This window comes from Primulina eburnea, chromosome 15, assembly GCF_022965805.1.
Source record: "Primulina eburnea isolate SZY01 chromosome 15, ASM2296580v1, whole genome shotgun sequence".
In the NCBI taxonomy this organism is placed as follows: Eukaryota; Viridiplantae; Streptophyta; class Magnoliopsida; order Lamiales; family Gesneriaceae; genus Primulina; species Primulina eburnea.
In genome coordinates, this window is record NC_133115.1 from 33,497,669 (window position 1) to 33,524,301 (window position 26,633).

At 34.3% G+C, this 26,633-nt stretch overlaps 4 protein-coding genes across 5 annotated transcripts; 3 read left to right on the forward strand and 1 right to left on the reverse strand.

The window, feature by feature from the left end:
• Nucleotides 1-600: 600 nt before the first annotated feature.
• LOC140813974 (uncharacterized) lies at nucleotides 601-8,064 on the reverse strand. 2 transcript variants are annotated; one of them, XM_073172813.1, is made up of 15 exons: nucleotides 7,918-8,064; nucleotides 6,519-6,614; nucleotides 6,354-6,433; nucleotides 5,575-5,669; nucleotides 5,027-5,190; nucleotides 4,651-4,802; nucleotides 4,116-4,234; nucleotides 3,665-3,828; nucleotides 3,458-3,532; nucleotides 2,988-3,059; nucleotides 2,127-2,264; nucleotides 1,757-1,912; nucleotides 1,284-1,336; nucleotides 1,013-1,191; nucleotides 601-841 (listed from the first exon to the last, which is right to left on the reverse strand). In XM_073172813.1, exons 2-15 carry the CDS (start codon nucleotides 6,586-6,588, stop codon nucleotides 781-783), a joined length of 1,578 nt encoding a protein of 525 aa, XP_073028914.1. In that variant the 5' UTR covers nucleotides 6,589-6,614; nucleotides 7,918-8,064; the 3' UTR covers nucleotides 601-780. The 2 variants fall into 2 exon arrangements, with proteins under 2 accessions (XP_073028914.1, XP_073028915.1); XM_073172814.1 differs by lacking the exons at nucleotides 5,575-5,669; nucleotides 6,519-6,614; nucleotides 7,918-8,064 and having other exon boundaries at nucleotides 6,354-6,378.
• Nucleotides 8,065-9,457: 1,393 nt separating this feature from the next.
• On the forward strand, nucleotides 9,458-14,172 carry LOC140814354 (vacuole membrane protein KMS1-like). Its single transcript, XM_073173303.1, has 8 exons — nucleotides 9,458-9,769; nucleotides 10,969-11,180; nucleotides 11,369-11,447; nucleotides 12,274-12,573; nucleotides 12,842-13,002; nucleotides 13,105-13,221; nucleotides 13,322-13,501; nucleotides 13,574-14,172. The coding sequence occupies exons 1-8, from the start codon at nucleotides 9,751-9,753 to the stop codon at nucleotides 13,739-13,741; spliced, it is 1,236 nt and encodes a 411-aa protein (XP_073029404.1). The 5' UTR covers nucleotides 9,458-9,750; the 3' UTR covers nucleotides 13,742-14,172.
• Nucleotides 14,173-14,911: 739 nt separating this feature from the next.
• On the forward strand, nucleotides 14,912-18,744 carry LOC140814480 (sugar transport protein 13-like). Its single transcript, XM_073173485.1, has 5 exons — nucleotides 14,912-15,192; nucleotides 15,302-15,624; nucleotides 16,172-16,296; nucleotides 17,491-17,779; nucleotides 17,893-18,744. Exons 1-5 carry the CDS (start codon nucleotides 15,057-15,059, stop codon nucleotides 18,628-18,630), a joined length of 1,611 nt encoding a protein of 536 aa, XP_073029586.1. The 5' UTR covers nucleotides 14,912-15,056; the 3' UTR covers nucleotides 18,631-18,744.
• A 3,882-nt stretch (nucleotides 18,745-22,626) lies between these two features.
• On the forward strand, nucleotides 22,627-23,846 carry LOC140813956 (probable membrane-associated kinase regulator 1). Its single transcript, XM_073172788.1, has one exon. The coding sequence runs from the start codon at nucleotides 22,678-22,680 to the stop codon at nucleotides 23,725-23,727; it is 1,050 nt and encodes a 349-aa protein (XP_073028889.1). The 5' UTR covers nucleotides 22,627-22,677; the 3' UTR covers nucleotides 23,728-23,846.
• Nucleotides 23,847-26,633: the final 2,787 nt, after the last annotated feature.

Here is a 26,633-nt window from a genome sequence, read left to right on the forward strand (position 1 = left end):
TTTCAAGAAAAGTGGTTCTATGAAAGTAGGGGTAAGTGGCCACAATCTTATGCATTTCTATGAAGTAGATAGTTCGTGTAACTCGTAATACATAAAATTAGCTCGGAAAAATGACTAAATTTGAAGAAATAAATTTTTATACTCATAATATTATCGTGATTTTGAGAGAATTGGGGCTTTTGTGGTATGAGATTTTTGAGGAAAAAAAAAATCATTGCAATATAATAAATAGACTATACTAAATTTTATAGATATTTTTTGTCGACAAAATATTTGACAATTCAAATCTACGAGTCCCACGGCATTTGTCCGCATTTCCAAACAAAAGGATAATATTAGGGCCATCCAAATGTATTAAAAAACCAAAAATAATAATAATTGCGAGAAAAATATATAATATCAAATTTAATAAATCAAACCTTTGTTATTATTATTATTATTATTATTATTATTATTATTATTATTATTATTATTCATCAATTACTAACTTACTATTATACATCCTACCCAAATACTTTAATAATCACAACTTTATTTATCAATATAATCCCGAAATAAACGCTATCTTGCATGCAGTTTGAGATATGTCAAATATTTCCCTATTAGATGTGAATTCGCCAAGTTTGGGAACTACTACGAATGATCAAATAGAGTTATTACATAATAATATTAACTAGCTAGTAATTATACTCGTGCAATACATGTTAGCAAACTCAATTTTCGAGTGAAACAATTTATAAATTTAACTGCACCAAAGTCAGCATGCTCCCGGAAACAGATTCAGTCAGCATGCTCCCGGAAACGAATGATTTTGTGAACAAAAGTTCTCTCTCTACGATATCTGCAAACAGTAACAATAATAAATCACCAGTATTAGAAACAACCTGCCAGAACTTGGACGTCTAGAATGAATTCCGAACGAAACCGCCCCTTCATCATTGTTCTTGCATCAGCAAACAAGAAGACCCAAACTAGAGTCGGGGAATTTCACGCAAGAGGGAATCATACTCACATTGTTATACCAGCTATACTGAAACATGCAAGACCAAAAGACAAGTGAATGGGAAAGGTCGTCCAGAAGTGATCTCGGTTCAGATATGTTTTCTCGAGGATGAAAGTGGCTACACCTGAAAGTAGTATGTACTCGAAGCCTGAAGGCAAGCAACCGCCGAAGGAAAAGGAGGAAGAATCCTGCAAGCAAATAAACAAAAGATTTAAACTTTGAATTGAAATACGTACCTTATTATCATTGATGTTGTTGAATGTAAGTCGCATAGACATACCTTGAAATATCTTTTGATAAAAATGGCCGAATAGATTATCCTGAAGATCATATCTTTGGTATAGTCAAAGAAGCAAAGTTGCGGATCGTAAATTATAATTGATGATGTTGGTTGTGTTACAAAAATAAATGCAACCATATCGTTAATTTCATCTGCATAAGACTACAGTATTTCCTACATTGTAGTTAAACGTAACAGCTAAGTCAGAGAAATCCTCCGAGCCATCTCAACATCTCTGTATTGGACTATCATATGTCGTTAAACCAATTCTTACCATGGCTGTGATTCTCCGGAAGCTTTATGAGTCATGAAACATAATTAGAACATGATTACATCGAGAAGGAAATGTTTTTCTCTAAGCCCAAAAGAAAAAAACAACTAAAAACATTGAAATGTACTCAGATGGCCGACATAATTGTTGGCTTTCTCACCACAAACAACAACAATGGGAAGAATTTAACTATGAAGGATACTCAAAGAATTTGCAAATATTAGTCCAACTGCGCCTGCTGATCGTATAAGCAAGACATTCAAGACCATGTAAATCAGTGAGAAGACAAGTAATGAGTCATTTGAGCGCTTAAGTTGATTCTCTGTCGCTACAGCATGCAAAAACGCTTCAGATGTCCCTGACAACAAGAGGAAAAAAATCATCTTAACTACTTTAAAAAACTTCACGCAAATTAGTCAAACTTAATCCGAAGTAATGCAGCCAAGCCCACAAAACACATGAAATTAATGCTAATTGCACCCAAAAAAATCCAAATACTGGTTAATGTCCAAACTAGAAGACAATCTATATATAGTATTACACATTACGCAATGTAAGAAGAAAACACTTACCATTCATGGCTAAAACTATCACATACAGGCAATAACATTGGAGTGCTGTTGAAGCCTCTCCATCACTCCACTTCTGACCATATAACAATCTTATGAGAGCATAAGAATAGCTAGGACCAAATGCAATAACCACCAGACCTGATCATTTAAAAAATACAAGTTTCAAAAACAAAGAAAAAGCTGAAAAAACTCAAGCATTGCTAGCCATAAAGGTAATATATATAAGGTAGCAAACTCTGAAAAATCGAAGTTCCCAACACTCTTGACGATACATTTGTTTTTCCTAGCAGAAAGGTATACTACATATTTTCTCCTTGTAATGAATATTTCTAAACATTTCAAAGTAAAATTTTCACTTTCTAAGTTTGAAGGCATCTTAAAATGAATTCAGTAGCATTTGACATGCAAACTATTGCGGGCTCAATTCTTTTATAAGGCTCTAAAATTTCACTATTCTAGTAAGTAGTTGCTAGCTCTTTTATTCCCATAGTAATAATTGATGCTTGTGGATTCGGGTTTTAAGATGCAAATCAGGAGAAAATGTCACCCCAACCATTATCATAATCTGTTATTCTAAAAAGAAGTTAACAAGCTTTTTAAGAAATGATTTGCTAAGAAATTGAACAAATCTGTTAAAAGTTTTTACAAATCATGCACCAACAGTTAAATTTTCTTCTATAATTTCTTATTTCAGCCAGTCCCCCAGTCAATAGCTTTAAGCCTGAAAGGCCACAGCATACCAATAGGTGCAGTTACATAATCGAGTATACATCAATAATCATCTAAGCAACAATATTTGCATTACCACACTGGAAGGCAAGAACGATTTGCTATGAGACAAAAATGCGACGAAATATCTACCTATGAGCAAAACAAGCTTCAGAGCATCTGTCAGACGCTTTCCAAGATTTCTTTTTTTCTCTTCGTAATCCCCTGCATGGACATTAAGATAAAAAGATGAACATAGTAAAAAATGAATCCAATCTATTAGATGATGTTGATAAACACTGGAAATGTTCGATCGCGCAGGAAATTATTGGTTTGTTCCTAGCACATGTTACTCTAAGGATGGGAGATGTTCACAACTGAGTATAGTTTCATCCGCTACACTAAAACAGACTCAAATTTCAATATTCATATTGATAGTGAAGAAGCAGGACAACCTGCATCATCACGTTATAATGGCCTATGGATTGGTAATGATGCACACCTAGTGTATCTAATCATATATTTCAGCATCTGAAAATGCAAATAACAGGAAAACATTGAGCTGAAAAAACAAATCCTTTTTCCTGGTTATAGAAAAAATTTGACACAGAAAAGAGATAAACCTGACGCAGACCTTGCAAACGTAACGTACGAACTTTCTTCAAATGGAAGAAAAACCAGTCTCACCACTAGGCTCCCTGAAAGATCAAACTGTAACATATCAGAAAACTCACTTATGGTGTGCTGGAATTCTCACCAGCTAATTGAGTGGTTAGTCCATACCAAGCAATTACAAATACAAGGAAAAGGCATCTCGAATGACAACTTACCTAGTTTGTCCACAAGTCCATACACTGCTTGGTTATATGGTGTGTCCAACCATACGAGGACCATCTTTTCGCCTTCCTGAAGAACCAATTTCCGAAAGGATTGAAGAGTAAAAATCAAACACATGTTTGCAAGTGGCCGGTCATAAGCCATCATATTCCCAATTCTGCACAAAATCAGCAGCTTACAATGAAAACTGAATATATTGACTTCTTCACTTCGAAAAACTTCTTGATTCAAATTAAAGAACAAGTATTTAGCTCCAACATTGTAAAACATGAAGCAGATTTCACATGTGTTGAACTAATACATCATGACAGATATACAAGCCCACTAATGAAACAGGGTTCCCACCGCAAGGAACAAGATATGCCATTCTTTTCCTTCAACTTACTACATGTTGAGAAAATATTGCAGCTAAATAAAAACATGAATCTCGAGAAAGAGCAATACCGGAAAGGGAAAAGGATATCACTTTTATAAACTCCAAACAGAAGAAAGTAGCCCCAATAACCTAAGAAAATAAAAGCTCCATATGCTGTCTGGGATAGGGAAAATACAATTGCTTTCTCCTGAAAATATACCCATAATTGTTCAAGTTAAAAATCACAACTTACCTGACCCTCGACTCTAAACAGATAAGTTTAGCACAAGGTAAAGCAGGCACACACTAAAAAGTAATTAATTGCAATAGATTCAATGGTTGGATTAAAATGTAAAGATTTAGGACTACAAAAGATGGAAGATTATTAAGAAAGGCAAAACCTTGGGGACCATAACCATCAAACATATAGGCTAACTGAGGATATCAAAAGCAGCTCTCAGGTATGTCTAGAGTTCCAATTAAACATTAAAAGAGCAAACAATAAAACATTAAAGCTTTATTCAATTCTTTTGATCATACATTAGGTCAACTCTGACTTATAAGAATAAAGGAATGTTAAGGTCCTTCACATTTGACAATACATACAAGAAAAATTTCACATACCAGGTCAGGTTGCTTCAGGATGAGGAAATATGTTGTAATACAGCGTGAAAGTGTAGCTGCAGTTTCAACTAGCAATCTCAATCGGAGAAGAAGCGAGGTCTGGGACAAAATATAAAAGGGTTCAGCCAGTAGCTCAAGTACACATGCAAAACCTACATATGCATGAAAACCAACAGTCAAAACATCTTAACCAGAGAGAGAAACATAAATGAAACTGATAAGAAGGTTATAACATAACCAATATGGAATAACAACATATATTATTTCCAAATGCAAAACCTTCCGTAATGAGGGTATGTAGATCTTCAAAGAAAGGTTTTAACAATTTCGTTTCATAATTAGATATGTGACTTATGAGATTGCATAATTAGCTAACCGTTGATCAAAATAGCTTGTGCATATGGACTAGAAAAACTTAGGCCTTGCCACCAGAATACTAGCAAGCATGCTACGATTGTAACTATAACTCCAAAAGGAAAGGTCAACCAAGCCATTTTCGAAATCTTTGCCGCATTTGCTTCTGTGGCTGAAGCCCCGTCACTGCAAAATAAAGCTTTGTCTATTTCAGATTTTTACTTCCAATAGATGGCACAAGGACTATAGTTGGCATAGGAGAACATCCAATTCAGGAAAAAATGGCTCTTTAACTCAATCGTTCATTCATTAAACAATTAAGCTCCATCCCAAACAACTGCAAAGAAACTTCAGATATCATGGTAGTACAAAACAAAAGGCAGAAAAACCTTCGTGACAATTTTTCCATAAACTAGATCATTTGAAGTTCATAACTACTCGAAGGAAGCAACTTACAGCAAAACAGTGAATCCAACCGAGGGGATGAAATAAGTAGAAATGTTTTGCATGAATAACAAAAAAAATGTTCAAGTCCTATAGTGGCATCAATAGAAACATCAAAGGATATACCATCCAACATCTGCCCGCATGCACGCACGCCGAAACCCCTCTCGGCTGAGAAACAATACACAGGTAACAAATAGATGAAACTGAATAGCATACAGCTGCATTTTGTCAAAAAAAAAAAGAGTGTTAATTAACACTTGAAATTAATGATGACACCATATAGCCGATGGGACTCGATGTCAATCATATTGAATCAACTGTATGCACGTTAAATTTTCTAGCAGATATGATTCAAGAAACGCATATGACCGAAACATGTGATTCGGCAATTACGACTCAAAAAGGGAAATCTTAAATCGGCCAGGCAACTAAAACAAAAAACGATGCTGAATGGCATGCTGCTAACATTCTGAAATATATGGCCATGTCAAGAGGATTTCAAATCCCCAGACATTATTCAAGAATCAACTACGTGATTATGCAAAAATAATAAATGAAATTGAAGACTTGGTACCATGATAAACTATAAATCTCACAAAAATATCGCTTTGAGTTCATTTTCTCTTCGCTCCAATTCTGAGACCACTCTCAGCCCAGACCATTTTAATGCTATTTTTGAAAACACTATATAATTCAAAAATTATTTATAAAAAGAATTAGTCTTATCCCTGGAAACCAAAATCTAAGCTTTCCTCCAGAAACTATAAAAATAAGTTTGAATCATAACATGGCCGTTTTTCAACTGCATATTCTCATGCTCAGATTCACTGCAACAAAAAGAAATTTCACGAAACATGCATACACTGTCCAAATACATAATCTTAACTTAAAAAATCATATACCGCATAATCTTCCTCAGTCAAGTGTCTGACGATCCATGAATTGAAAATGAATGGTATTCCCCTTGACAAAAACTGCGTGGCTACACAAGCGCAAAATCATTGTAATCACAACATCCTAAGACAAACAATAACAAAGATAAGAGGATAGGATTGATAGAACAGTACCCAATAAGTACTTGAAAGTACGAGGCAGATTGGCATCTCCGTCTCCATTGGAAAGCTTCGACTCTGACATCTAGGAAACCAGTACCCAATTGGATCCTGTGGTGGATATTTACAAAAACGGGTCATTACCCAAGGCCCATTTGGGTCGAACGAGCGCTAAACTGACATGAGACATCTCGAATTAGGCCCAGACGATCTGACACATCAAGCTCGAGAGCTAGCCCAACTTATTTTAGAACCGAAGGTATATATAGTTTTATTTTATTTATATTAGAGTCATGGATACTATCGACACCTCTATGAGCACCGTGAGTATTGATTGAGGTGAAGTCTTGTCCATATAATAGGTTGACACCGTAAACGATATTCACGTAAATGTTCACGGTGGATAGTCAATATATCAAATTTATATTATAATAATGTAGTTTTTATAAACGAATTCTTTTGTCACGCCCTGAGTCCGAGCCCGTGCCTGCGTGACTGTGCAATGGGTCCCTATAGCAACTACTTCGTATTCGTCCTCGCTTTACGAAAATGATTAATCCAAGTTGTTATAGAAGTCGATTGTAAGCCATTATAAACTCATTTTTAAATTTTTTGATTTTTTCGATGTGGGACAAGGGTATCACCCCTCCTTCAGAACGCGACGTCCTCGTCGTGGCCTGACCCCTCGATCCACCCGCACCGAGAATCTAGAAGTGGCTCCTACAGGTTCAAGAGGTGGCTCCCGTCAGGTAGCACTTTGCCCTGCAGGTTCAAGAGGTGGCTCCCATGCACGTAGCACTTTGCCTCGCATAGCACTTATTTCCCGGAGTTTCATGCCGGTGACCGGCTCTGATACCATTCTATCACGCCCCGAGCCCGAGCCCGTGCCTGCGTGACTGCACAATGGGCACCTATAGCAACTACTTCGTATTCGTTCTCGCTTTACGAAAATAAATCGATTGTAAGCCATTATAAACTCATTTTTAAATTTTTTGATTTTTTCGATGTGGGACAAGAGTATCACATCTTTCTTTTTCCATGTGTTTTTTTTTTCCGTGTTTGAAAAATGGGTCTATGCGGTTTGTGTTATAACATGTCTAAGTACTTTAATTAAATTATGCTATATTTCAATTATGGTCACAATTTTCTCACCAAATACAATACATTTTATATGTCTTGCCCTAATAACAAAACAAACCGTTGCTATATATAGCGACGTTTAGCCAAAAACCGTCGTTATATTTAGCGACGTTTATTTACAAAACCATCGCTTTATTAACCGACGGTCTTTCAAAAAATCGTAGTTTAATGAAGCAATTTACAAAATTAATAATCTATTACGTTAAAATTCATAAATAAAATACTCTACAAAAATTAAATATTAAATTTTCTGTAAAGAAAATGCTTTAAAAACCTGAGTGCGCAAAGATATGCAGATCCACGTAACACTGGAAGATCACACGAGCAAATCTCCAAAATTAATACGAAAAAATGTTAGTACAAAATAAAAAAACCAAAACTCCGAAAAAATTGAAAGAGTTTCGCTACGACCAGAGAAGAAAGGCGAAAATGGCGTAAAGAAAATGTACCCTAACCTCGGTGTATATAGAATTTTAGCGACGGTTTAGTCAAAACCGTCGCTCATAGCGACGGTTTTAGAAAAACCGTCGCGGATCTGGATCGGCGACGGTAGCTATTTGCGACAGTAATAAAAACCGTCGCTAATAGTTACGTTTTTTTACAAACTCGCTACTAGCGACGGTTTATTAACCGTCGCTATATAGTGACGGGTTTTGAATAAACCGTCGCGTATTCTTTTTTTCCTCCAACTGCCACACTAACCCTACGGTTGGCATAAGCAAGAATCTAAATGGAGGGATTGATCTCTTGTGACATTGGTCTCCCCGATTGATTCGAAAAGAATCAGGTTTCACACAATAAATGTAAATCAAAATCAGAATTTATTTTGAGGGTTGCTAACGTGATTAGTCTGGATCTTTATTACTAGGATAATGTGAAGTAACAGAAAAACAGTAAGTTGAGGGAATTATGAATATTTTATCCGCAAGACGAAATTGTTCGTATAACAGTGTTCAACGATCATGACAATCGTCTCTAAAATACAACGACTTCAAATCAAGAGAGTGCATCATAACTCTTGATAACATCGAACGCAATATGCAGAACTTTCAAACATAAAGTGAACTAGAAAGGAATGAAGCAAAAATGTGAAAAGTATAAGTAATGCAGATGGAGGGATTATTTGTAGCCTATTCGCCAATTGCGTAGAAGGAGCACAACCTTCTGGATATGAAAGCAACTTCCTGTGAAAGGTCAAGGGATGGACGCACTATTTGATCCAAACGCAGTCTGGGTGTCTTGAAGGTTAAATGACGCACTATTTGGTCCGAAAGAGCAGCAATAGCTGATGAAAAAGTCCTATCCTATAGTTTAAATTTAAAACTAATAAGAAGGGTAAGACTTGTTGTTATCCTCCAACGTGGACAACTTCATTTCCCTTTCATTCAACATTCCAAAAGCTAATAACCAAGTGGTCCATGATCAACTTATTTATTCGATGCAATTTGGTTTTTTTGAATACAGTGCCTTTGTTTTTTGGCAAAGTTGTGAAGCTGAGATTTACTGATTTGTCGATGAAATTTGTTTTCTTGAATATTTTTAAAAAAGTTAGGAAGTTATTTCTTTTCAAAAAAACCCGAAATTTATTTCGAGGGGAGTGTCCCAACTTCCAACCACCAACTTTGTGGAGTCTGTTAGGACGAGAATGCCAAAAAAAAAAAAAATATTTTACACAATTAAAAATTAAATACTTAATCTGAATTAATATCGATATGCTAGATTTAACAAGAAAATGATTCTTTTCAGTAAATTCTAATTTAATCTAAAAATTTCGAAGTTTTTTAATAATAAAAGCCAAAAGGGGTCTCTTTTTGGGCATTGTGCGGGTAATTGGCACAAATAGAATATGCTTTCCCGAATGAAATGAGAGGATCGTTTCCCCACACGATTTTCATAATAATCCTCATATCTTTTTCTGAATTCCAGTTTTTTTATTTCATAATCAAGATTTCAACTTACCCTTTTCTTCTGTCTGGTTAACGGTCTTGGATTCATACACTTGTATAATTTGTATCAACGATCAAGATTCCAGGTGAGATGTAAAAGATTATAAGAACATGAACTTCAAGGAAATATAGAGTTCGCATTGAATTTCTTGTAATAAGAAATGGACATGACGATCGCAGGCAAGTTTTGCTTTAATAATTCGTTTACCATTGCTTATTTAGCATTTATCTTTAATCTGCGATTTTCTTTGTCTTGGGGATATAAACAAGATTCGCGCTTTTATAATAATGTTGCTGAGCCGAGATTGAATATTATTTGATGTGAAGGAGTGTGTTTCGGATGGATATGCTATTAGGTATTTAAATGAATATGTGGTTTATGTGTGTGAACGATATATGCCTTCTAGCTTTGAAAAGCATCTTTATTTTGGCTATGCATCAAATTTTGACACGGTTTTTTGTTTATTTCGTGAAAATGATTGTTCTTATTAGAAATTTAATTTGTGACTGGCGTTCAGAGACATACACTCAATTTTATCTCCGTGTACATGTGCATATGTGTGTTCCTGAAATCAATGTGAGGGTATGATATATTTCGGTAAGCATTTGAAACGAAGAGGGCGAGATGGGTTTAGGGGTGACTTAATAAATTATGGGGCAAGAATATTGGAGAAAACTGTACGTGAAAGTCCAAACAAATTATACGACTCCTCTCTACTTGGTGTTCACATTGTGAATGAGTGGAGAACACTTTTTATAAGGTAGTTGAGTATCATCTGAGTGAAATGTTGTCATGTGGGTATATGAAATCTGAGGAATGGCTGGATATGTTTCTCTGGTTAAGGAGGGTCATAAAATGTAAAGCCATGGCAGAGTTTGATCTTTTCACATATGATTGCTTCTTCTGATGTTGATGTTTCTTTACCGGTGACATGTAAATTGGGTTCCTGAATGGTGCTTCTGGCTCCTGACTTTGGAACTTCTCCTTGATAGCTTCATATGGTGACTCCTTTTGCATAGGAGCTATCTGGATATTAGATGAGATAATGCATGTTTCCTTTTCCTTATCCTATGTTCATGATAGCAGACACTTTCTTCTGCTCCTCTTGGAACTGGGAGGCTCCAGACGATGTCTACTGCATTGTTCACTTGTGATAGTTTCTATTCATTTGACTTTTTGTGTCCTTAGATGGAATTATTTCTGGATCCAAACAAAAACTATCATACTGGCTAACCGAACATTTAGGAGCAGTTAATTAATGAGAAGCACTGAAATTGTATTTATTGCATCTGCTGCATGATTTATGTAGATTTTCCCCATTATCATTTGTGGATCCCATTTTACCTAACTTGAAATCGACAAATTTTTGCTTTTGTAGAACTTCGTGTAAAGCATCAACAAGAATTAGAGAATCTAACTCTAACCTCTCAACCATCCAAGACAATAAAGCTTTTCATTCTGGTCTTCATACTATATCTCAAACGGTCAGCTGTATATCTCTTATCACATCGTGTGTGGCTCGTGCTGTTAAGTGCCACTGTAGTGATTTCTGGAATCATATTGCTAACTGTTGATGGTCCTCATGAGAAGGTAATGACTAAGTTATTTGTATTTCAAAATTTTAACTTGCTATATGGTTTTAAAATGGATACTATATATTATGCTAGACTTTCTTATGGGAATTCAGATATCCCTTGATCATATTTTCAGCTCAAGTCATTTGTGATATAACATTGGGACAGTTTACTTATCGAGTGCCTCGTTAATGTAAACTGCAGTATATTGAGGAAGTCATGCGTTATATGCGGTTTGTTATTTGGTGGGTGGCTCTAGGAGTTGCATCTTCCATTGGACTTGGTGAGCAAAACAACTTGATTGAGCCCACACATTCAAAATTTATTATTTTTTCGAGGATAGTGATAAATTTATCTTATGGATATAACTTTGTAGTTGATGTGGTATTGTAGCACTCATTCCTGCCTGCGGCCTTGCGATCCATTCATACTGCTTATGCATTGTTACCTCCATTAAGCAACTGAAAGATGATTATTATTTCTAATTTTCAAATTTATCAGCAATAAAATATCCAACCACGCATTCCTCAAATTTAGTGGGTGATCATGCATATTGTGGACAAAATAGTCATCATGCCATTAAATTTTTCGTACAATATGCTGTTTATTGCACTCTCCTATGAATTTTCAGCAAAGACGTGTCAATCAGCTTAATCCACACCAATATATTTTAATTTTAGGGGAAACCTTTTTGGTGGTAATAGAAACATAAAAAAAGAAAGGGGAAAAGTTGGCATGTTATACACAAGGTTAGGTATCTCTAAGTAAGAGGGTGATAATGCTAGAAATGTCAGTACTTATGTATGTATATAATCTTTTTTATATTAGAAACTTTTTTACAAGCCATTGATGGGGTGTTTATATTTTCATCCACCTATATCGGTGTTAGCCTGCTCGCAAAATTATACTATGAGGATTTTGGTTTTGTTATTTGCGTCTGTTGGTATTATGGTGTCATTTTAACTTTTTGAGGAAAAGTGCATCTCAATATGTAAATCAAATGACCAAGTTAGCTACATGAACATTTTGAAACAATAAACTTGCTGTCCCTAGACATATACATATTGATTTTTGTCTGAATTTTTTTGCTGTTTTTTTTCTAAACATAGGTTCGGGGCTTCACACATTTGTTCTCTATCTGGGACCTCATATTGCCTTGTTCACTATAAAATCAATGCAGTGTGGCCGAACAGATGTCAAGAGTGCTCCATACGATACAGTACAGTTCAAAACAGGTCCTTCTTGGCTTGGCAAGGATTGTGCTGAATTTGGACCCCCTCTTTTCCAGTATTCACATGGCTTGCGGGTTCCCCTTAGCAGCATACTCCCTCAGGTCCAGTTAGAGGCTATTCTGTGGGGCGTTGGAACTGCCCTCGGTGAACTCCCCCCTTACTTCATTTCAAGGGCGGGTATGAACTTCACTAAATTTTAATGGAAATTGCAACTTTATGAAGAGGAGAAGTGTACCATTCTTAAGATACTAAATAGGCTTTAGACTAGGGTCTGTGGGGGCATTAGGTTGTTTGTGTCCCATTTACAAGAATGACCGATCAGTAACTCTTAATTATTGACTACAATTGATACTCTCACCTTACATTGATCTGTAGTGCTTAATTTTATTTGTATGTGCATCCTGTTTTAACCTCATAATTATCTTGACACATCTGTTTTGTACAGCAAGCTTGTCGGGTGGCAGAATTCATGAAATTGAGGAATTGGATGCTTCTGCAACAAAAAAAGATGAAGGGTTTATCTCTGCTTGCATAAATCAAATCAAGCGTTGGTTCTTGTCACATGCCCAATATTTAAACTTCTTCACCATTTTACTTCTTGCCTCGGTTGGTTCCTTCATTTCATTTCATTTTCTTTTGTTTAAGTTTCTTTCTATGGCATTCAATCTTCACTTGTTACTTCATACCCGCATTTGAGATTCTTTTCAGGTGCCTAATCCTTTATTTGATCTTGCGGGCATAATGTGTGGACAATTCCAAATTCCTTTCTGGGAGTTTTTTCTAGCAACAATGATTGGGAAAGCAATTATCAAAACTCATATGCAGGTGTGTAACTTTTGTAGTTTGAAATAAAAATGCTTGTTTCCATCGAATTTTACACTTTCGTGACTGCTTATATATTCTTATCAAATGTCATAATCTGCAGACTGTTTTTGTTATTTCTGTATGCAACAATCAACTCATCGAATGGATTGAAAATAAACTAATTTGGGCTCTTAGTTTTATATCTGGTTTGGACTCAATTCTACCCAATCTTTCTGTCAAGCTTCACTCCATTAAAGAGAAATATTTGGCCATTGAAGCGCAAGCTCCTTCAAATATCCAGGTACTAACATCTCCCGAGTTTCCATATCAATCTGAATATATCTCTGTACTAGCAATCTATTCCGATCATCAGGTGAAGAAATGGAATATTTCACTCGCTTTCATCTGGAATACGATGGTCTGGTTCATGCTAATGAACTTTTTTGTGAAGATTGTTAACTCGACTGCACAACAGTATCTAAAGAAACAGCAAGACAAGGAAATGGCAGCATTAATGAGTTCTGATACTTCATCTGGATGAAGTTAGTTCTATATCCATTTTTAGTCCCATTTTCTTTCTTTTCCTGGATTTAGATTTGAAACCGGGGTTGGAGTTGGAATATAGAAAAATGGGTCCTTCGGCCGCCGTTGAATCCCCTGAAAAGCGTATGCATGTGCACGTCATAATGCAAGCTCATGCTGAATAGAACAGAAATTGTTGTGCTGTTCATTCAGGATAGCATCATGGGAGGCCGTAGTTTAGCACAGGGTGAATATAAAAGCCCACATTTTAACATGTTTTCTTGTTTTTAGACTAGAATCATAAGCTCTCAGTGTGACCTCAAAAACAACATTTCTTATTATATTTTAAATCATGATAATTCGTTAAAACTTTATGGCTGTATAGTTAATATATCGACTAATTTAAAATCATAAAATTTAATGCAAGTGAGTTCATTGTTAACGTGTCAACGCCTTATTGGTTGTCACTTTAATAAATATATAATATCATATTCATGAAACGCACATCAGTCTTACAATTAAAAGGTGTAATTTAATGGGCACTTAGTATGACCATCGTTAGAATTCTCATGTGGCTTTTATTTCTTGATTTTTTGAAAAATATACTAAGAATTTTTAAGCTCTTTCCCCCCTTTAAAATAAATCTTTTGTCTTTTGATACCATATCTTATAACGAATATAAAATAACGATTATATTATGTATAAAAAATTATATATCATGTATTAAATCGTAATTGATTCGGGGGAAAGGGTGAGTGCATTAGCGTGTAAGGTGGTGGAAAAAATTTACAAGAGATCGTAAATACTCCATAATTCTTAAATTATTTGATATTACAATATAAAGAATCAGCAATCAAAGGTACAATATATATTTTTTAATATCAACATTTTATATAGATGACATGTGGCAATAAAAAAGTCAATTACTTGATTATTTAATAAATTAAAATGAATGTATATCCAAACTAAATAAATTAATTTATCATTTCATTTTCTATCAATGTCCGCCTTAATTTGACCAAGGGAACAAATTTGGTCTTTTACACAGCACAACCACGTAAACTATAATTATGGAGAATATTAAAAAAGATAATAAAAATGTCAATCACACACGTGTGCGTTTTCCCACGTGTAAACATGCCTGTGGTGCATGTTGTACTCGATCCGTTGCCTCAACATCACATCAATTCCTGATTTCGCAATTTGCCCTTTAAATCTCTCTAAACCGCTGTTTTGTTATATTCATTCATCAACTGAGTACTACTAGCTCCGGCCCCCTTATTCCTGTGTTACATTTTCGTTACAAATTTCAAGAACACTCACTTTGTGAAGTGATGGCGGGTGGAGGATTGGCCACCTCGGCGGCCGGGGAGAAAGAGTTCGAGGCGAAGATCACCCCTATAGTAATCATCTCGTGTATTATGGCCGCCACAGGAGGTCTCATGTTTGGCTATGACGTCGGTGTTTCGGGTAGTTTAGTTTTACTTTATTATAATCAACTTAATTTGTACCACAACAAGCTAAGAACAAAATTCTTGTCAGTGAACTGAAAAGCAAAAATTTGTCATGAATACTGCAGGTGGGGTAACATCGATGGACGATTTCTTGAAGAAATTCTTCCCGTCAGTATACGAGAAGACGCAAGATCCGGGGCTAAACAGCAACTACTGCAAATATGACGATCAAGGACTTCAGCTATTCACATCTTCCCTGTATCTTGCTGGCCTAACCGCAACTTTCTTTGCTTCATACACAACAAGAAAGCTGGGTCGCAGGTTAACTATGTTGATTGCTGGTTTCTTCTTCATTGTTGGAGTCGTGCTTAATGCCTCCGCACAAGACCTTGTTATGCTCATTCTGGGCAGGATTTTGCTTGGTTGTGGGGTCGGCTTCGCGAATCAGGTACTATATATATATACACACACTCATTATAAACATGTATGTGAGGACGTTCATATGTATTATTCATCTAACAGATATACATCATGTCATCAGTGTTTGTGTAGGTGTATATATAGGTTTAATTTCATGTGAGGATCCACACATGATGTATATATATGAACCATATATAATTGTCGTGGGATAAAGTCGGTAAAACTTTGAAAATAAATTGATTCCCAGCAGATTGCAATTGATTTAGACGCAACGAAATCGATAGAATGATATGACAAAATCCATAATAATGTTTGGATGAAAGTAATCCACTTTAAATCGTTCTCCAAAATTAATTAAATTTTATGTAACATTAATTTAATTTAGAAAGTATAGTTAGCTCTTCCTATCTTTTACATAAAAATCATACAACCCATTGGTAAAACTTTACAAATTATGGTCACATGTACAACTTAATGTGAATTAAACACAGGGCCTAGAAAATAAATGAATTGTTTAATCATTCCTAGCTAATTTGTGGACCTAAAAAATATTGGTTATTTATTTATTTATTCAGGCAGTTCCTGTGTTCCTATCGGAGATAGCGCCAACCAGGATACGTGGAGGACTTAACATTTTATTCCAACTCAATGTCACTCTCGGGATTCTCTTTGCCAACCTTATCAATTATGGAACTTCCAAGCAAGTGTCTTTATTCTTCTTTATCATTCGGTGATTTATATTTTTTTTTAAAAAAAAAAATCGATTATTGGTTAAGATGCATGAATCATAATATTGGTTTTTTTTTTTAATGTAGAACTTAACATTTGCTTGAATTTAGATCATATTAATTTGAAAGGATTAATGAAACTTAACATTAAAATTTCTTGTTTCTTAAGTACTAAATTTAACTCTTTAACTTTCTTGAATTTTTGTACTGATTTGGACGGTGATAGTATTATGCTCATAGGGATACGGATCATCTACTGTGCACAGCATGATGCTGTGCACACATTGATTTTTTTAAATTTTTTTTTTTTTCACTCTCCCCCCCCCCTCCATTTTCCTCCAATTTTTTCCATCTTTCACAAACATTATCGGACTATTTTGATATTGCATGATGGAAATGTTCTAAATTTTAATTTAAGCATTAACATGTTAATAGTTTTATATTGTTAAAAATTTTGTTCATTGGAAAAAAAATTAATAATACTCATCAAATTCGAAAAAAAATAATACGGTTTATTAGTTTTTAATTTTGCATGATGGAAATGTTCTAAATTTTAATTTAAGAATTAACATGTTAATAGTTTTATATTGTTAAAAATTTTGTTCATTGGAAAAAAAATTAATAATACTCATCAAATTCGAAAAAAAATAATACGGTTTATTAGTTTTTAATTTTGCATAATGGAAATGTTCTAAATTTTAATTTAAGCATTAACATGTTAATAGTTTTATATTGTTAAAAATTTTGTTCATTGGAAAAAAAAAATTAAAAATACTCATCAAATTCGAAAAAAATAATACTGTTTTCACATGTAAAAATTTAATATAGTAATTTTTAATTGTAAAATTATTAATTAACATAAAAGAATTCAAATGTTTATATTATTTCATATAAAATTGTTTGCTAATGTTTGTGGAAGGGAAAAAATGGAGGAAAATTGAAGGAAACAAAAGATAAAAAGAGGGTGAAAAAAGTGAAAAAACAAAAAAAAAAAAAAAAAAAAAAAGATTCAATGTGTGCACAGCATGATGCTGTGCACAGTAGGTGATCCGTGTCCATGCTCATAGTACGTAAAATAAATGCATTCTATCCCTGTGTCGATCGAAGTTTCCAATTTTTAGTAATTTTAAGTACTTCTTGTTTGTTTTCCCTTACGTTAATGACAGAATCAAGGGATGGGGCTGGCGTCTGTCACTTGGCTTGGCGGGGGTTCCTGCTGGGCTGCTGACTGTAGGCGCACTCCTCGTTGTCGATACGCCCAATAGCTTGATCGAGCGTGGCCGTTTAGACGAAGGTAAAGCTGTGCTCAAACGAATCCGAGGTGTGGAAAACGTTGAGCCAGAGTTCATGGAGCTAGTGGAGGCGAGCCGAATCGCCAAGGAAGTGAAACATCCTTTCAGAAATCTCCTCATGAGAAGAAACAGGCCTCCTTTGGTCATCGCTGTTGCCTTACAGGCGAGTTGATTATTAATTTGTGGGCTGTCCACTCAAAATTCTAGTTGAATATCATCACCCTGTTGAGTCTGTCCCTACTTTGAAGATTTGAAAATGATTTGTTCTTGCTGCAGATTTTTCAGCAATTTACGGGAATCAACGCGATCATGTTCTACGCTCCTGTTCTTTTCGATACAGTTGGATTCGGGAGCGATGCTGCATTGTACTCGGCTGTGATTACTGGTGCAGTCAATGTAGCATCGACTGTTGTATCTATTTACTCGGTTGATAAATTAGGAAGGAGAATGCTCTTACTCGAAGCTGGAATTCAGATGTTCTTGTCACAGACAATCGTTGCCATTATTCTAGGCGTCAAAGTTAAAGATCATTCGAATAACCTTGGACATGGTTACGCAATTTTCGTCGTGGTCTTGGTTTGTACGTTTGTTTCGGCCTTCGCGTGGTCGTGGGGTCCCCTCGGATGGCTTATTCCCAGTGAGACGTTTCCGCTTGAGACGCGTTCAGCAGGACAGAGTGTGACAGTATGTATCAATCTGCTCTTCACGTTCGTGATTGCTCAAGCCTTTTTGTCGATGCTGTGCCACTTCAAGTTTGGGATTTTCTTGTTTTTCTCGAGTTGGGTTCTGGTGATGTCGGTTTTCGTGCTCTTCCTGGTGCCGGAGACGAAGAATGTGCCGATTGAGGAGATGAAGGAGAGGGTGTGGAACAAACATTGGTTTTGGAAGAGGTTTATGGATGACTATGATCACACTGTTAATGACGAAAAGAATTATCGTGAAGCCATTTCGCAGTTCATCAAGAAGCTGACGAATAAATGTGGCATGAATTGTTCTTTTAATCTTGATTGTTAAGATCAAATAGAAATAAGGAGGATAGGACGATATCAGCTGGGAATAAATTTGTACAATTGAATTTATAGTAATTGTTTTTCAAACAAATACAATCTCAATTGATCTCGTGGTTTTTTCCATACAATTTTCACATTTTCAACGGTCACGTCTCAAACCCAAATCCGCGCAACCACGTAAATATACTCCTTTAAACAACTACTGCCTCGCTTTATGAAAATGTTTGTTCATCTTTCAAAATAACTCTCATTAATGTTACAAATTTCTAAATCCTTTTCACCTTCTTGCAATTGATTATTTTAAACCATTATCTTATCTTAATGGCAATCCATCTAATCCACATGACACTACTAGCTCATATTTCAGGTTTATTTCATCCTACTTATGTGGACATTGTCCTCATGATAAGATGGATGACCAAGATTTGCTCATGCATATACAGGACCCACTTTTTTTTTGAAATTGTATGTGTGGCAAGATCTTACCTGTTGAAATGAAGTGATGATAGTGCTCACGTAGATAGGATCTCATTAACCCATATTTCATGTTCTTACTCGATTTAAGGAAATCCACAATAATAAATACGTAAATAGTGGTTGTTTGATAAATTAATTATAATATATAATATGTAGATAATTAATATTTCAGGCAAGATGTCTATGTTTTTTTTGTCTTTAATGGCATATGATTGAGATTATTAAAATATCCAGGAGGATATAAAAGATTCCTTGGCCTTAAATTTTATGATTTAAACATTAACAATCAAGAACCAATCTTGGATCATATGCTATAATTTACGTATATTCTAAGACGTACAGTTCCCATATAATAAATTATGTTCTACAGCCTAAATTCACGGTGTGAACTGTGAAATGAAACTAAAAAATCCAGAAATTTGGGTTGGCTCGAGGAACTTCGACCTGATTAATTAATTAAAAGTGCGCGTGTGTGTGTGTTTTTTTCCGATTTATATAGTTTTTATTTTTATAAGTGTTCGAGTCGATGAAATATATGATATTCGTTTCACAAATGATTTTGATTTCAGTTATTCCAATCAAAACTTTTTCGGATGAGCTGACAGACTCAGTTATTTTAATTCCATGTATTTTTGAGTAAATAATAATAATTGAAATTAATGATTTAAAATGAAAACTACCTATTATTATATTTGAAAAAGATTTGCTGTCACTTGTTATATTGATTGCACAGGGTTAGCTATTTAGCTTAGCTGACACGGGTCCTCTGTATCTATTTGTATATTTTTTTTAAGAAAATGCTGTAATTTTATAATTTCAAATTTATTTTGTAGTTTTATTTTATTTTGTTTTGCGAAAGTGTCGGTTGTCGTCACGTGCATTTAAAAATGAAATACTAAAAATATGTACGTATTGGCAGTATGGCCCTCATTATCCCAAGCGGGGCATTTCTGGGTTTGGTGTGACATTCTGAAATTGTCTAAAACAAAATAAATGGCCCAAAAGCATTCGATATTTGATTGATTTATTTTTATTAAAAAAATTATTCGTTTTTAATGAATTTAAGCTCGTTTCATATAATTTGAATAATTTAATCTAAATATAATCCATTAGTTCTTGAACAATAACAATAAAAATAAAAAAACATGTGTAGTTACAAATCTGGTTAAAAAAAAGATGAGATCGAACATTAAATTAAACGTCGAGTGAAGCTGAACTTGAACTTAAATTAATTACTATTTTTAGTTTAGAACTAATTTCGATTCGATTTATTTGCATCTTTTGACGAGCAACCTCCATTGTCACTATACTCTTAGGTAAGGTGGGATGAATAGTTAAATTAGTGAGAAGAGTAAGTCTCTTGTGAGACGATCTCACGAATCTTTATATGTAAGACAGGTCAACCCTACCGATATTCACAATAAAAAATGATACTCTTAGTATAAAAAGTAATATTTTTTAATGGATGAGCCAAATAACATATATTCACAATAAAAAGTAATACTCTTAGCATAAAAATCAATTTTTTTTCATGGATGACTCAAATAAGAGATCTGTCTCACAAAATATGATCCGTGAGATCGTGTCACACAAATTTTTGACTAGGGAGAAAAATTATCCAGAAATTATGAACTGATTAATTCAGTGTACTAGAATAGTTCCAGCTTCCTATCTAGATATTCACGTGGAATTAAATTAGAAAAATTGTAGGCTGGATATGGAATTTTATATTCAATATTTAAACGCAATTAAATATTTTTTCATATGTTTGATAAAAAAAATGCAAATATCGGAAGACAGAAGGCTCCACATCTCCATGCACACGTCCTTTTTTTACTCGTTTCCACTTCATTACTAGTCCCAACTCCCCCGATATTAGACTTCCCAAGGCAAGGTCGAGCAAAGTTTCGGATATTACTAATATAAAATATATGAAATTACACTATTAATTGTGTCGGAAAATTATGTGAAATTGTCTAATATGGTGTGGTCAAGGAAAAAATTTATGTGAGATGATCTCATATGTCGTATTTTGTGAAACGAATCTCTTTTATAGGTCATCCAAGAAAAAATATTACTTTTTTATGTTAATAGTATTTATTTTTTATTGTGAATATCTGTAGGTTTGATTCTTCTCACAGATAAATATTCATGAGATCGTCTCACAAAAGACCTATTCTACTATAGAATATCATTCGTTTCTGAATAAAAAAATATATATATATATTCACATCTACAAATTTTCCCATAAAGTTGGTCCAGACAAAATAAGATTACTCCCTCAAGTTCGTTTGTTTTTAGGCAAGAATTTGTGTGAGACGGTCTCACGGGTCGTATTTATGAGATAGATCTCTTATTTGAGTCACCCATGAAAAAATATTACTTTGTATGCTAAGAGTATTACTTTTTATTGTGAATATGGGTAGGATTGACCCGTCTCACAGATTATGATCCGTGAGACGGTCTCACATGAGACTCACTCTTGTTTTTAATACGGATTAAGAAAAGATTTGAAAAAACAAACTTACATACAAATTTTCTATTTATATTTATTTAATTTATTCAAAAAAATATTTTACGTTTTCCAAGACTTGGTTAATAAAAACATATCAGTAAAATCAAGGAAAAAATACAATTAAATGTAGAAAGTGAATATATATATATATATATATATATATATATATATATATATATATATATATATATATATATATATATATATTCGAGTTAAATGGAAAAAAACTTGTTTGTATTATTTGATTTTCCAATAGGACGGATGTACTATTAATTATGACATTATCTGTAAATAATAGGCCTACAAATTCTGAGAAGTGTATTGAATAATATGCAAAATAATACAGTATAAACAATAAGTTTAGCAATAAGTTTTGCACTAATGTAATTTTTAATCTACTAATTTGAGTTAGAGTTTGAATTTTTAATTCTTTTTTCTCCGCAAAATCCTCCATTTATCGAAATCATATTAAACTCATATCATCGTCAACTAAAATTACGAGAAAAAATTTCGTGCTCAAAATTTCTGAATCGTGTGTCTTATCTACTAGTTATTAATCTATATCTATATTATATATAAAACTTGAGATCTTTAATGGTCCAACTTTGTGACACCAATTATTTTATACGAAAATATCTTTTTAAATAATTTATTTCATATAATTTACTCATAATTACAATGTCTAATCAAATTTTAAAAATAAATAATTCACATATTATATCTAAAAATAATTTATTTAATATAACTACGTTATCCTTGTCAAAATAATAATTTAAAAATATAACAAAATTTTATGAATCAATTCGATTTATTAATGATCATGATTCATATACGTAATAATCATTATTTTACACACAAAGCGCGTTTGCGTATTTCGTTTAGTTATTAATTATTATTTTGATGACTAATTAATGTTATTATTTAGTAATTATTATTAATTACTAAAATGAACTACTTACTTTCGTTATAAAAAAGAATCCTTTCATTTCCCCAACCATAAAGCTTTTTTTCCCAGCCCACCCCCGGGTCAAATTTCAGATGTAGCCAGCTGCCACAAACATGGGACGGCGCACCGAAAAGCTACGCCACCGCTCCGCCACCAAATCCCACACCCTTCCTTCCTCACCCACTCACTCCTTTTCTTCCTCCTCCTCCTCCGACTTTGAGTTCATCATCTCCCTCTCTCCCCACAAGTCCTCCGCCGCCCTCTGCCCCGCCGACGAGCTCTTCTACAAAGGCCAAATCCTCCCCCTCCACCTTTCCCCCCGCATCTCTATGGTTCGTGCCCTTCTCCTCTCCTCTCCCTCCACATCTTCTTCTTCCGACACAACCACCACTGCTTCCCGTGACTCCACTGCCTCCACTTCCTCCGCCTCCTCCATCGATCTCCCCCACCTAGATTGTGAATCCTCACGCCCTAGCTCTGTCACTGACGATGAGTTCAAACGCCTCACTAATACCGCCACTGCTACTGGAAACATTCAATCACTCAACTTTCTCCCAAGAAAACCCTCTAAATACTTCTCCCTCGCGAAATTCTCTTCTGTTTTCCGAAAGGAACACAAGAATACGACCGCTGCTGTATCCGGCGGCACCGCCGTTAAGCGAGTGAGCTCAAGCGCTAAAGAAGTCGTGCGCAAGTACTTGAAAAAAGTGAAACCTTTATACGAAAAACTCTCCCAGAAACAGCAGCAGCAACAACAGAAAGCATCCACTTCACAGCCCTGCATGCCTCCGCCTTCAAGACTCCCAAAATCAGAAAATACAACTCTGTGCATGACGGAAAATAAAGATCAAGATTTCATTACATGCAAAAACTATCCAAGGGAGAACACTTCGAAAATGATTTCACACTCATTTTCCGGAAGTTTGAGGTTCCCCAGTAGAAGAAGTTGCATTTCAAGCTGCCCATCATCGATGGGATCATCACCAAGCCATGGTAAAAGCAGCTCCGGGTTCGGGTTTTCGCAAATGGGTCGGGATGGATCAGGCATGTGCTATTCTGATAGTTCGTCAATGGAGGAATTGCAGAGTGCTATTCAGGGTGCAATCGCCCATTGCAAGAACTCCCTGCTGCAGAATAAGACGATGGTCTGTAATGAAGTTTGAGCGAGAAAAAATAATTAAAGTTCGATGCAGTACTTTGTTAATTTGATGTAGAATTAACTGCGACTACCTGCTTAATTATTAACATCTTATGTTTATTATTATCTAATCATGTGTCATTATCGATTTCTGTCATCTCTTTGTTCGATGCCTTGATTTTTAAAAAATTGAATTACATCTCATTAATTGTTGGTAATAATTTGTCCCAAGTGTTTAATTAAAACTTGTTTACAAAATAAGATTAATTTGAAATCCAAACTAAAAGAGTGAAGGCACACTCATGCTCGATATCATTCATCGAATCTTTAAGTTCTAAAAACAATTAGAATATATGTTCACGGAATAGGTCTCTTGAGACGTGTTAATTTTATCAATATTTCATAATAAAAAATAATACTTTTTATGGATGACCGAAATAATATATATGTCTCACGTGAGACTGTCTAACACGATTTTTTGTCATGTTTATTTATCATCTCTAACTATATCATATGTTATTTATTATCACATCTCACGAATTAAACTATGTTTATACAATATTCCCACGAACATGGTCTTGAAATTAAATACAATACTAACAATTTCACACATTTGACACCTCGGTGTAATGTCGATATTTTTAATATGTAGTATATATTATTTTATTTATTTATTTCTTTGAATTTTTATTATATATAATATTCCAGTCACGTCCAAGCAGGGCTACATGCAACGGTAAAATTACTCGTTCTTTCATGAAAGGGCTGCATTTCTATTGGGGCTCCTACTCCAATATGTTGCTAAAACAATAACTACTGGAAATCGTGTTGTTTTTGACATTTTTCTGCAGTTGAATTTTTTTGCCAGTTAAACAAGAATCTCCCATGTGCGTTCCAAAAGTATTAATTGTTCTTGGGGCTTTTTTCTGAATATACAAAATGTGTTGACAGACTTTTCATGAGGTTCAGTCGTCTGTATAATATTTTGAATACTAATCTGAATTTGACTTCTTTAATTAATCAGCAACTTGATTTCCAAATCTCACTACTTGAGGAGAGAAAATTAAAATTAATGACAGAAAAATTTGCGCGTTGATATTAGTTGAGTTTGGATCGATAAATTTTAAATCCTTGAATTTTTTTTAAATATTTTTTTAATTTTAGAGAAACAAAATCATAAACTTCAAATTCACTTATCTGAAATTCATTATACTTTGTGCAGCTAATATATAAATAAGTAAGTTGTTGATTTAATATTTCATTATTAACAATAAAACCATTATCGATCGAACTTTTTAAACTAGTTTCATAGTTGTATTTTGAAAATTTATAAAGTGACTTAATTTTTTTTTTAAATGTTATTGTTAATTGTCTCATATCGGTAGGATAAATAATCTGGGAGTTGCATATATTGGCTTGGACAATCCTCCGTTCTTGAGCTAGCTTTTGGGGTCGAGTTAGATCCAAGTTTCGATCTTAACAGTTATAGCTGAGCATCTTCTACATTATTTTTTAAAAAAAAAATATAAGAAAATGAAGAGTCAGATAGATTGCCTTTATTTGTTGATGGACTAAAAGCCGATGAAGTGTAGTCTTTAGTGGGTCACATTGAAGATCAAATAATGAAAGGGACTTCCGCTAAATGACACACCCCGATGAATCATAATAGATTCACATGTATCCTATTTTCTCAAATAAAATTTTCTCAAATATAATTTTGTTGAATTTTTTAATATGTAATTTCGATGTTGTACCACAATTAAATTAAGGGATGGATAATTTAAAATTAAATTTTAAAAAATGATTTGGTTGTAATAATCCTGGATTTCAATTAGCCGATGGAGGACTAGTGGATGAAGTTATCCCTTGGGTCTTCACACATTAATGTGCGAGGGGTCGACCAACCAAGATTTTTTAGCTTTAAATTAATAAAAATAAAGAGGCCTTGATTTCTGTGGTAGACGTTGCATGCCACAAGTTATTTGTACTTGGCGAACAAATATTTTTTGGAGTTGGTCCGGTCCACCCACACCAGACGCAGTGTATGTAGGAAACCCTACAGCAAGTCAATTATTTGAATCCATTTTTGTTGTATTGTCTCGAATTTTTTCATTGTTCGTATCGAATAACATAATCAAGTTGATATTAAACAAGAAATTCGGCCGACCTACATTTTAACTCATCCAACTACACAAAAAAATAAATTTTCTCAAATCCGTCTTCGACACCTTTTTGAGCGAGTGAACATATCGCACGTGATTTTTGCTCAGTGCAATTTACTTGCTAGCATAGTTGCACTATCTCATAAGTTTATACAGTACTGTGCGTCGAAGAGTAATTCATGCGGGTTCCTTCATTGGAAAAAAAAAATTTCAAATCTAATACGCGTGATTTTTTGCCAAAGAAAAAAATGGAGTCTGAATTTTAAATAAGCGAGAATAACCGTAGTAAGTAACTAATTTTGAATATAATATTCTAAAATAAATGCCCAGAAATAGCTTGATATGGTAACAGTAGCAAAAACAATTTTTTTGTATAAAACATATCACGTGACTATAAATGACAGCCATGCACCAATAAGTGAAACTATCATAAAATATTAGAGTTAGTCTCATGTGAGACCGTCTCACGGGTCATAATCCGTGAGACGGCTCGACCCTACCCATATTTAAAATAAAAAGTAATACTCTTAGGCCCCGTTTGGTTTGAGGGATAAAGTAGGTTTATATTATTTAACCTACTTTATCCCTCGTTTGGTACGCGTGATTATTTAACCCACCTTATCCTTCCTATGAATGATTAGGTTATATTAGGTAGGTTAAAATAATACCTCCTCACCCCCTAGGATTATTTATCCTACTCTTAATCCATCATATTTTTCCAATTTTACCCTTCTCCTAAATTCAAACTCACCACCACTTCCCGCCTAAA

Coding starts and splice junctions, on each gene's coding strand:
- LOC140813974 (XM_073172813.1), bottom strand. CDS start 6,588: ATGTCAGAGTCGAAGCTTTCCAATGGAGACGGAGATGCCAATCTGCCT. Junction 3,060..3,457: donor GTTTGCAAGGTCTGCGTCAG/GTTTATCTCTTT, acceptor ATGTCCATGCAG/GGGATTACGAAGAGAAAAAA. Junction 1,337..1,756: donor AATATTTGCAAATTCTTTGA/GTATCCTTCATA, acceptor ACTATACCAAAG/ATATGATCTTCAGGATAATC.
- LOC140814354 (XM_073173303.1), top strand. Junction 11,181..11,368: donor TTGATGGTCCTCATGAGAAG/GTAATGACTAAG, acceptor TGTAAACTGCAG/TATATTGAGGAAGTCATGCG. Junction 11,448..12,273: donor TGCATCTTCCATTGGACTTG/GTGAGCAAAACA, acceptor TTCTAAACATAG/GTTCGGGGCTTCACACATTT.
- LOC140814480 (XM_073173485.1), top strand. CDS start 15,057: ATGGCGGGTGGAGGATTGGCCACCTCGGCGGCCGGGGAGAAAGAGTTC. Junction 15,193..15,301: donor CTATGACGTCGGTGTTTCGG/GTAGTTTAGTTT, acceptor TGAATACTGCAG/GTGGGGTAACATCGATGGAC. Junction 15,625..16,171: donor GGGTCGGCTTCGCGAATCAG/GTACTATATATA, acceptor TTATTTATTCAG/GCAGTTCCTGTGTTCCTATC.
- LOC140813956 (XM_073172788.1), top strand. CDS start 22,678: ATGGGACGGCGCACCGAAAAGCTACGCCACCGCTCCGCCACCAAATCC.